At 38.3% G+C, this 12,331-nt stretch overlaps 1 protein-coding gene across 1 annotated transcript in view; it reads right to left on the minus strand.

The window, feature by feature from the left end:
• Positions 1–1,231, minus strand: part of LOC139964359 (type 1 phosphatidylinositol 4,5-bisphosphate 4-phosphatase-like) — a 29,095-nt gene extending 27,864 nt beyond the window's left edge. The window contains exon 1 of the mRNA XM_071965907.1: positions 981–1,231. Coding sequence (XP_071822008.1) covers positions 981–1,107 — 127 coding nt within the window. The 5' untranslated portion in view covers positions 1,108–1,231. The remainder of the gene's footprint in view (positions 1–980) is intronic.
• Positions 1,232–12,331: the final 11,100 nt, after the last annotated feature.

The raw sequence follows: 12,331 nt of genomic DNA on the forward strand, positions 1-12,331 counted from the left end.
ACTGTACTTTAAAAGATGAAATAACATTTGAAAGATGTTTGCTTACTTTTTTGTATGTCCACAAGACAAATGTTGTGATAAACAAACCATTTTATCCCAATTATGCAAATAACATTTTATTAAAATTTATACCACTTTAGGCCTAACTCCCATAATGACATATTGTAAATATAATTTGAAAGGAAATTGATAGCACTTTTCAATGCTCAATTGTGAAGTATTATCTGAAGATGATTTTGCTTGGATTTATGAAATGTTGGATTTAGACCTGGCAGCAAACTTATCAGCAATACAAGATGTTAGATTAATTTATCTACATCTAATACTAGAAGTAGCCTATGCCAATTTGGAGCGATCTAGTTTGAAAAGGGGACAGACTTTGTCAATATGTTTTAAATATATATATAATATGATCCCATATTAATTATTGACTAAACTTATAATTCATAGTAGTCTATGATCAATAATATCAGAGTGATGACATGAGTTGCAAACATGTTAAAATTAAGATGCTCTGATAAGTGATGTCATATTGATACATCCATGATTTGTGACATTTGTTTTGTCTGTGTAACCGGTTGCTGAATGTAAAGTTGGGTTTTCTGTGCTACTGGTTCTGTTTCACTGTGCCTTGCCTACTCCAAGTTAAGAAAAATCATACAAGTTTTGGCCTGCAGTTTTGTACAATTGAAGCTTCATCGTGATGATTCTAGGCCAAGCCTAGTTCTAGTAATGATTATTCTTAGCAAAACATAGAAAAATATTATGAAACGATCAATGGTGTCAACTACATTGACATATAACTGAATATGACTAGATATTCAGTTAGGCTATGCCTGATCTCATTAGGCTTATATACCAGCGCTTACTTAGCCTATCACGAATTAACAGTAACACTAACAGACATAAGGCCTAACTCAGCCTAACCTACGTTAGTGGAAACAAGCCTAACGTTAAATTTCGAGATGTGCCAGTTTTACCCTCTGTTGGAATGGATGGTAACTGAGCTGCTGACAAAGACGGGGGAGTAGGTGACCCCCTCCCTGAAGAATCTTCTTGTATATTTATCAGCGGTTCATTTTCGTTTTCTTCCGCCATCTTTGGCATTCACTACTCAACGTTCGTTCTCTATTGTCGTACACCAATTGCGTATGGCCTGTGTTGCAAAACTATGGTAGTGTTACGGATCCTAACGGTCTATGTATTACATACTTGCCTACACATTTGTGTTTATTAGTGGTTTCGATAACAGTACGTCAACCCATGACTAGACACTACACACGATGAGCGTGAGCAATACAATGACGTCACTACCGTGTCACGGAAATGTATACTGCGGATGTGGCTTTGAATATGATATTTGATATCTCTCAAGAACATTGGCATGTCATTTATTTTATGTACTTGCCCTTTAAAAAGGGAAAAACTTTCTCCAAACTTAAACAGGAAGTGTTAAAATCAAGTTTAAAAAAAAAGAGGAGGAGGGGGGGGGGGGCGGCGGGGGAGGTATATAAGGGTCGCCGTCGTTACTAATCATGGCACAACTTTTGTAAAGTAGCAGATCGATCAGCGCTTTGGCGGGGAATTGAAGATATTGCATCGGTATTGATTAAGCGATTTCTATCAAGGACAACAGGTTAAATAAACACTTTGAAATCGAAACACAATTGGCTTATAAATGGCTTCATAATCTTAAGGTTGATACAATCTCCATGTTGTCATTAGAACAGCATATCTTTCAATTGGAGTAATATTTTCCTAAAGGCTGCTTCGAGTAATTGCTCATTTCAATGAGCGTCTCCTTTGTAGATATTAAGAGATGATGGTTGGAATGGTTGTGTTCCTCTAAAGTAGACTTCTCACCATAAATTAATTTAATATCTGTCGACATACTATGACATCGTCCTTCGTATGACGGCCGGTGACCAGCTGCGGGATTTGATGTGTGAAAGTGGTGGAGTGGGAACCTGGGGAGGGGTCTAAGGGGAGGGGTGATGTCCCCCTCAGTAATTGTTGGATTTTATAATGCCCCTAGATGTAATATGGGTATTTGTATGTGTATTTCAAGGTTATTTCCCAGTATTTGTTGTGTATTTGAAATGTAATCATGCTATTTGCATAAAAGTGTTGCCAGATTTATTATGCGACATAAATAGTAACAAATAGACTCGTCACAATTGGTAGATCTCTTTTATAGCTTGCGTAATGATGTTATCAGTAAGTATAAAAGAATCGCAGAGTTGTCGGTCAAGGGCGTAGGAACCGGGGGGGCTGGGGGGCGCCAGCCCCCCCAGTGAAAAATGTGGAGGGGCGGAAGTATCATTCCGCCCCCCCGGTTCGCAAGTCAGAAAACCCCTTTTTCATTTCCAAATGAGAAAAAAAATCTCATTTGGAGCACCAAATTGCATCTAAGGCCAGGTGAAAATACAAAATTAAGTTTACAAAATGGAATGGGTGTTGAAGTGTGCTATATTGCACCAAATTGCATCTGAGGCCACCTGGAAATGCAAAAAATTCCAAAGGGGAGGGGGACACCCCCTCCCCTTAGACCCCTCCCCCTGGCTGGCCATCAGTCTTCAGCCCCCCCACTCAAAAGTACCTTCCTACGCCACTGTTGTCGGTATTGCTGTGGCATAACCAACCAATTACCGACCGAATTGGAAAAAAATAGCCAATTAACTCATGGTCCGTGGGAAAAAGTGGGGGTCAAATTCCCCCTTTGCCCCCCCCCCCCCCGCCGTAATCTCGCCTATGACGGTGACCAATAACTGAGGCCAGTAAAAAATAACCTAAATGTAGGCTACTGAACATACTGGGAATGGGCACCATTCCGATTTGATAGAGGGGGACTATATATAGCTCATCCAAAGTGCAAATTTGTTGGTAAACGAATGTTACCGTGGCTGAAGCTATTGTGAAATTTTCTGCATTTCAGGTCACACCCACATCCTCATTGAGCCTGATTTTGTAAGGCCAGTTTAAATTTGGTTATATTTTGTGGATCAAACTACAGAGTGAAGGATGTTATCATATAATGCTGGGCAATCATTGTGAACTGAAATGGTTTTGTTTTCTAGGCATTAGCTTTTCCACAGAGGAAAATAATGTGTGTAGGCCTACATTGTTTTCTACAAAGCACATTGATAGCTAAGCAATATTGCACGTGGATCAACAAGAAGATAATAAAAGTAGAGTAAAGATTTTGTACAACACCTCAGACCAGAGCAACAATTATTGCCCGCAGAGCGGACGTGTATATATTACTCCTGCACCGGTTAGCTGTTAGAATATGGTACATATCTACACCTGCTAAGAGTGACTTAATTCATAGAAATTTCACCGAACATGTCATTGTTCCGTTTATTATCATTCAACCATATATCATAGAAGTATATAACATTTCTAAAAATGATATTTAACATTGTCTTTTGATGAGAGCAATGGCAGCAGCTGCGTGTAGCCAGTCCATGTGCATGGTGTGAGGGGAGTGGGGAGGGGGGTGTCAAATTGTTCTCCTCAGGGAAATGGAGTTAAGTTGTACGCTCCGGCAATACTGCTTTTCAAGAGCGACCGTATAGCTGGATTGATAGGTTCAATCCTCAGTAACAACTTCGAATTTAGAAAGAGGGCAGAAAATTTGGCTGGTGTCCGTTCTGGGGAGAGGTGAAAGGAAAGGGGTTGTTTCGATTTCCCGCATTTTGGAATAAAGTTGGGGAGATAGGAGAAGGGAACAGGCACGCGCCCCTATGATCCTCGGTGGTTACGGCCCAGTATATGAAACGATATCAAAGATTTACAAAGAGATAGTATAACATGTGTGTATAGGTATACGCATGTATCTCATACATCACTATACATGACATTGTTCCAAAAGGATATGCGTGAAGACGACAAACGTGCGAAACACTGAATAAAAACAAACATTTATATATCAACAAAAAAATTATAATAGGAGGGTGAAACTTTCAAGAATATCTTCTGGGATAAGGGGAGCAATAGATCACATACGAACAATCTGGAGTAAGAGATCAACTTTTAAATTGGGGTTACCGCAGTCTAAAGGTGAGCTATATTTTTTTTTCTCTAAAAGGTAAGAGTGTCTGCAACCGAAATATTTTGCAATATCATGATGATATGTGAATTTGTACTGACGACAAACCCGAAATATCCCTTGAAGTGAAAGAGCGCCATCTAACTCTGACGTTTCAGGTACACCCATGCAGACACCTCTATGCTCTAGCCAGTGGAATACCGAGATCAATATATATATATTTTATATATAGCCAACGCCTATTAGTTCCAGTGTTACTCCCTATATCAGTGCCCCAATGTTTTAACTAAGAATATTGAGGCACATTCCCATACACGGCCACCCACTCAACTCATTTGCCCCCCTCCCCCCGTATGTATCGTTTTGGCATGTAAAACAAATAATGATGATACGAACCTAACAAACAATTTACATTTATATTTTCTATATGACTTCCGCTCAGCATATATAGGCTACGGCTACCATCAGAATTGTGCTTTTATATATCTTCAACTAGGCTACTCGTGTAGCAATGAATAAAGTGACTTTACCGTTTAATTTTTTTTTTTTTTGTAATTTACCATTTTGATTTTGGTTGGAAAGGTAAATTTTTAAAACATTATATCTCGAATTAGTAGTGTTTAGATGCAATTTACAAGGCCATTTCCGGTATTCTGGGAGACATATTTGTAAAAGATTATCCTATACGCTTCGCGCCAACTGATATTGTCATAATGGTTCCTGTTGGGAAATGATTTAGTCGTGGCCACGACTAAATCTTTCTTAAAAAATGCCCTTGTATATAGGCACATCCAAAGCTCCACTATGTAACATATAACAGGGGCGTATCCAGGATTTTCTAACCCGGGGGGCGCGAATTACTATTTAAGCGGAGCGCCACCTTCTGTTGGCGCGCAGCATACAAGAAAATTTCTGGTTTTGATACCCCCCCCCCCCCCCCAGATCACCGGAAATGACACTTCTCGAGGATGAAATGACCAACCAGATGCACACTTTTGCCTGAGAACCAAGAATTTTTTTTCCATTCATAACCTTTTGAAGATTGTCACCAATCACACATCATGTTGAACTCATCACAACTCAAGTGGATCATTGCTTTTGTAGGTAAACCCCACTTTTCAAAGGTTTTAAGGCAATTATTTGTTCAGAATTTGAAAATTCACAATTCTCGTGAATAAATTCACTTCAAAACATACCCATAATGTTGCACAAAATACCAATACCGAAAAACCTTCTTCACCCCCTGACAGACCGGTCAAAATTGCACGAGTAGAGGGAAGTATGATGAAGAATGGTGGTCAGGGAATTTTCGAAAATTCAGACACAGTTAATATATTGGTGTACAAATATTCAAACCTCATATAACGGCTACTATAAAACTTCGTTGAAGGAAATGAAAAATATTATATATTTCCGAAACCGAACACTATACACAAATCTATAGTTTTGAGGCTGTTAATCCCGGAACGCCATTTTCATGCTCACTAATACGATGTGATATCTGCTGTTCGCTTTAAAAATTCGAATAATTGAAATGAGACTGGAATAAATAACTATTATCTGTTTATTATGCAAAGCTCCACCAGTGGCGTAACGATGAACCCGGGGGCTCCTGGTCCAACGGGGATCCCCTATCAGGAGGTCCAAGCAAGGGCGTCCGCAAAATTATTTACAAGTAGGTCAAAAAGCTGTAACACACTACTTGCTACTATCTAAGCGCAGCGCCACCTTCGGTTGGCGCGGAGCGTACGACGATTTTTTTGGCCAAAAAATACTCCTAGATCGTCGGAGAAGACACTTCCCGTTCAAGTTGCATTTACACATCGGTTGTTTTGAGATCTCATGTATTAGGATTTTGACTTTCAATGATTTCAGTAATGCATTATGGGTCCATATGCAATGAACATAACTAGAGAACTGTTGATTGGGGGAAATCATTGAAATGTCAAATGCTTAACTTTTTTTTTAATTTTTGATTTTCCAGGGGGAGTGGGCAAGTGCCCCCCCTCCCCTACTGTATGGAGTATAATGGGGACTACTGTACAAATACAGTAATCAAACCTTAGCATAGGCCTAATTTCGGCTGAAACTTTTTCTCCATGTAAGCCTAATTTTTACTTACCAGATACAACGAAGGCATCTTTATTCTTACCTTTTATTATTATATTTCTATGAAAGCCCTGACTTCATTTTCAAATGAACGCAGTTTCAAGTCTGTTGGGTGTTGGTTTATTGTTTTAGAATTTTTCAAAAAATCATATGTCCCGATGTTGTACTCAGTATAACATTGGCTGGAATTGGGTTTTAAATTATTTACTTCGTTTTCGATTATAATAATAAATAACACAACTAGCTCGATACATACATTAGTACCCAATGAACCTATGATCATGGTGTCCGTATTCCGTATCACGTGAAAATATGTATATTGTCTTGTTCAGTCTTTGCATGAGTTTTTCTTTCCCAGTAATACGGGCCCTCGATCCCTATCCAAAGAGGTATACCCCTTTTCTGTGCATCAGTATAGCGGGCCCACTTTTGGTTGGGGCCACCTGCTCAGCACGGTCCGAGCCCACAGGAGTTACGCTACTTTGCCCCACATTCTTTTCATTTCGAAAGACGCACAATTTCAAGTTCATTACACACTGAAGGCTTCGATTCTCTATCTGCCTTCAGTTAGGGAAGATCTTGGGATTTTCATCCTAGATGTCGCTAGATATTGCTAGATATCCATACAGTACAGTGCCCTTAGGATTTCATGGATTTTTCGGGGCCTGATCTTGGGAAATTGCAAAGGCGGAAGCGGTCACACTCCATGTAGGTCAGTGCACGACCTCTAGCGGTCACTAGTATCGTCCCCGTTTTCGCGTAGTGGCGAACGTGCACTGTTGGCGAAATTGAGTTAAATATTGTTCTTACCTATTTCGAGGGTGAAGAATCGGTTGAGCCGGGTTACAAGTTTTAAAACTGTCTATTTTTTCGTTTTTTCTGACTCATTTTTGACGAATGTCCACTTAAGACCCACTCTCGTTTTTACATACTGACGAATATGGCAAGCCATGTGGGACAAACACTGCATAATCCGCGTATTAATTGGAATTTATACGCGTATTAATTCGAATATATACGCGTATATATTATTAGCCAATCATATGGCTTCAATATATCCGCGTATTAATTCGAATATATACACGTATTAATTCGAATATATACACGTATTAATTCGAATATATACACGTATTAATTCGAATATATACACGTATTAATTCGAATATGATAAACGTATTAAATAAAATACATATGGGGATTAAATCCAATATATGCACGGATTAATTAGAATATACACGAAAAAACATTTCCGCTCTTGCTGTGTACATATACCAACGATAAATGTTTTGGCGGGCTCGCGAGATCGCTTCAAAAAGCGAAACTTTACACATGTAGGCTACAACACATGTATATTCGAATTAATACGCGTATATATTCGAATTAATACGCGGATATATTATGCAGTGTTTGTCCCACATGGCTTGCCATAGACGAATACTTTAGTCATCATTACAACCACTCAGTAACACTATTTGCCTAAGGTCCATGCGTTTTTGCATATCGACGAATATTACCCTTTGGAACAAGCCGAACATAACAACCATGTCATACTGACTTGAGAACCAACTAACTGCCATTTGAAAACACCCAGGATTATGGGAAGGTAATATCTTTATTAGTTCACCTCGTCATTTAATTGATTAATACAGTATTCATATACTACGGAAGCGTAGAAGGGACATGGTGATGAAAGAGAAACAAACTCGTCAAAATGACAAAATTCGGAAAAAGACGTTTTGCCGAGTTTAACAACTCGTCAAAACGACAAAATTATTAAATTTGCCGAGATGCAACAAGTCGTCAAAATGACAAAATTCTGAAAATTGACGTTTTGCCGAGATACAATAATTCATCAAAATGACAAAAATCTGAAAATTGACGTTTTGCCGAGATACAGAAAGTCGTCAAAAAAACAAAATTTTGAAAATTGACGTTTTGCCGAGATACAACAAGTCGTCAAAATGACAAAAATTTGAATCTCAACGTTTTGCCGAGATACAACAAGTCGTCAAACTGACAAAAATCTGAAAATTGACGTTTTGCCGAGATACAAAAAGTCGTCAAAATGACAAAATTTTGAAAATTGACGTTTTGCCGAGATACAAGTCGTCAAAATGACAAAAATTTGAATCTCAACGTTTTGCCGAGATACAGCATGACGTCAAAATGACAAAATATTGAAAATTGACGTTTTGCTGAGATACAAAAAGTCGTCAAAATGAAAAAAAATCTGAATTTTAACGTTTAGCCGAAATATAACAAGTCGTCAAAATGAAAAAAATCTGAAAATTGACGTTTTGTTGAGATACGACAACTCGTCAAAATGAGAACAATCTGAAAATTGACGTTTTGCCGAGATACAAATCGTCAAATCGTTACAAATGTAACATCTCCCTAAAGAAGTACGGTTTCTCTTAGCTGTTGGCGGCTTTGCTCATCACGAGAATTACTCTAGCCTAACTTAAAACTACCTTTTTCTAGCTAAGTAATACCTAGTTACATAATTGAAGGTCACATACTTTTACATGAAACTTTGGAAGGTACTAGCTTAGTTTATACTTAAGTAGTTACTTTGCTACAAAGGACAAGGAGGGGGGGGGGGGGGGCGTTTAGAACGAATTACTAGAAAATCTGTATAGCAACCTTTAATACTGTCTTGCCAAATGCTTCAATTAATGAAGGATCTTTTACGATTTATCAGAGAAACATGGCTTATTCATTGGCTGACACAATTTCTTCAAGGATGGCCCAGACAAGTAAGGTTGGATAAAGGGTTATCGGAAATATTGGAAATAAAGGTTGGTGTGCCTTGAGGTGGGAGGGGGGGGGGGTCCATTATATGCTATATTATTTACTATATATACTGATGAAATTAGGTCAAACTCACACATTTCTATAACAAAATATGCCGATGATACTGCTGTATCATGTACAATTCATGGGAGCTCTGTTGAAACTGACCAATGAAATTTTCAGTGTTCTGTAAATGACATAGTTCCAACATGTGACCGCAAGACTTTATTGCGTAACCCCCCCCCCCCCCCAAAAAAAAATAAGGGAAATTTGTTTTTGAAAATAAACCATAAAACATGAAGGTCTCATTCTATCAAGGTCGCAACGTATTATTATTAAGTTATTATTGAGGGATCTGATGTGGCTAGAACCTCCAAAACTGAGTACTGGGAGTATACAGTGACGACAGTTTGACCTTTTCTTGCAAAGCATTAAGTTATTAAAAAAGTATATTATATAGTATCTAGTGTGGCTTACGTTGTGTCTTTCTTTAACCAAAATGCTAAGGAAAATGTTTTCAATACTATTATTCTACCCTGGCACATGTGATCTATACAGTGCCTGTCTGGTACCATTTTATATTGCAAAAAAAGAAGCAAAGAAAAGAAGAATGAAGTTTCTTAAATACACATCATCTATATTAATTTAGAATATACAATATACTTTTAGAAAAAGTAAATGCTGCTGCAAGACCTGAGTTTACAAGAATGGCTAATAAGATTTACAGTGATCAGAATAACCCTTAATTTGTATACTGTACTGAAAACTCTCCTGCACAAATCGAGCAGAAATCTAAGAAATCCACACAAAATACCGAACGTAAGTTTACAGCAACTCATTTATTTACCGTGCTGCTTTATACATTCCATTCGAGCACTTAGAATGTTTGTTATAGTCTGTTTGTTATATCGTTTTATGTAATAACTTTTGTATTAGCAGATGTATTTTATATGATATCCTATCATCTTGACATTTTCTCCCTTTTTATATTAGTTATTCTTGGACTGTTTGGTATCCTATCATCTTAAAAAAAAAACTTTTATATGAGTTATTCTTCTTGTTGAGGTGTTATATGACTCCTCTCTATAATTGTTATATGTATACTGGAAGGAAATAAAAAGAAGGAACAACATACTACAGTACATCTTGGAAACACTTGAACAATGGCACAATTATTTCCTTCTTTAAATCTGAGGATTCACACGAGGTTGGGTTGGATATTATGAATGTGCCTGTGAGCGTAAGAAATTTTTTATATGTATACTGGAAGGAAATAAAAAGAAGGAACAACATACTATAGTACAACTTGGAAACACTTGAACAATGGCACAGTTGTTGGGTTGGTTATTATGAATGTGCCTGTGACCGTAATAAAATTTCACATTCCGTTTAAGGGGATAGTATAGTGGAATAGCTTCCCAAAGCGTTTGAAGGATACTTAGAAACTATCGTCAGAGACATTTCACGTAATACACTAACTTGAAATTGAAGAATTGCACACAATTTTCCGTAGTCTGTGTGCTTTATAAGAGTTCCGACTTAACAGATTACGCCACTGGAACTATTATTTTTGCAACTGCATGTGTTCACATTTCATCATATACCTTGTCTATTTTATACATTATAGAAAATGGTGGGGGTTCTTTAAAATAAATAGGACCAATATATAACCCTTTCAGCAGCCGGCTCTCCTTGCCCTCCCTACCTCAACATCTCTCTATCCGACACCCTACATTTCACCCAAGAAACACATACTAAAACACTTACATACGCCCATAACCCATACAAATTCCTTGTCTATTTTATACATTGCAACAAAACGTGGGCAATCTTTTTAAATTAATAAGACCAATATACCACCATTTCAACAGCCGGCTCTCCTTGCCCTATATACCACCTCCCCTCGTCATATCCGACCCCATCCATGTCACTCAAGAAAAACATACTAAAACACGTATGTTGATACCTGCGTATAACCCATTCCTTGTCTATTTTATACATTAAAGTAAACCGTGGACATTCTATTTAAAATTAATAAGACCAATGTACCACCCCTTCGATTATTTTCTTCTATCGTAAGGTTATTCCACCTAACCCCCCCCCCCTTCCTCTCCCCATGTGACAGTGAACATTCACGGTGTACCCTATGGCTACTACACACAAAAGTGACGAATACAAGTCTGTGACAGGACGAAACTTCAAAATTTAGTTCTAGCACAGTGACGAATGTGTGGCGAATGTCTAAAATTAACTGAAAATGACATGACATAACGACGAAATTTTTACACTGAAATTACTACTATATGTAAGAAATTTCAGCAACAAACATGAGAACTCAAAGTTCTATTTGTTATATTTAAAATATTGACAACTTTCGGTAAAAAAGATCCTCTTTTAGTTACGCTATACTAAAGTCAAAATATGAAAATCTTTAGAGCGCGTTTTCTCAAAACTCACATTTTGAACATTCGTCACTACGCCAGAACGGGGACGATATACCCGATCACTTGTTATCGATGAAGTGGTGTGTTGCCGGATTTTGTCAAGGTCTTGGTACTACGAGCGAAGGCCATTAAATAAGTTTCGTAACTCATCGGGAAGCGATTAGAGGGATGGAGCGTAGGGTTGTGGGCGCGCGTTTTCATGCAGATGGGAACAATCTCAAGAAGTGATGGGTGCCGCACCCATCACTTCTTGAGATTGTTCCCCGACGACTCGGTCGAGTCCGAGACCAGCCGCAGTTGGTTTCATAGCACAATTGTACAATTGTTTAAGGCGTCCATACACACACACGCGTTATGATAGACCATAGATGGTATATATACATATATATATATATATCTACATTAGTGAGAGATGAAAATGGAAACGTCAAAAATGGAGTTGTCGGTGTAAGGGGTAGGGTGAGACGCACCCCCCCCCCCATAATCCTCGATTCGTCACTGGCTACCCTGTGTATATAATAGTAATCAGCGCTTTAATTATGAATGTTCCTCTTCTCTTCCCGGTGTCTTGGCGTTTATCTTCTACTCCCTCCTTTTCTCCTTTTTCTCTCTTTCTCTCTTTCTTTTTTTCTTTTCCCTTCCTTCCTCTCCTTCCTCCTCTTTCTTCCCCTCTTTTTCCCTTTTTTCTTCTCTTTTTTTTCTCTCCTCTTTTTCTTACCCGGGGGGTGCGCGCCCCCAACGCCCCCCTGGATACGCGCCTGTATACGCTTCGCGCCAACTGATAGTGTCATAATGGTCCCTGTTGGGAAATGGCCCACGACTAAATCTTTCTTTAAAAATGCCCTTGTATATAGGCACATCCAAAGCTCCACTATGTAACATAAGGCCATCGATTAAGAATTGATAGAATTATCAACTATCAGCGATATCTTGT

Source organism: Apostichopus japonicus, chromosome 3 (assembly GCF_037975245.1).
Source record: "Apostichopus japonicus isolate 1M-3 chromosome 3, ASM3797524v1, whole genome shotgun sequence".
Classification (NCBI taxonomy): Eukaryota; Metazoa; Echinodermata; class Holothuroidea; order Aspidochirotida; family Stichopodidae; genus Apostichopus; species Apostichopus japonicus.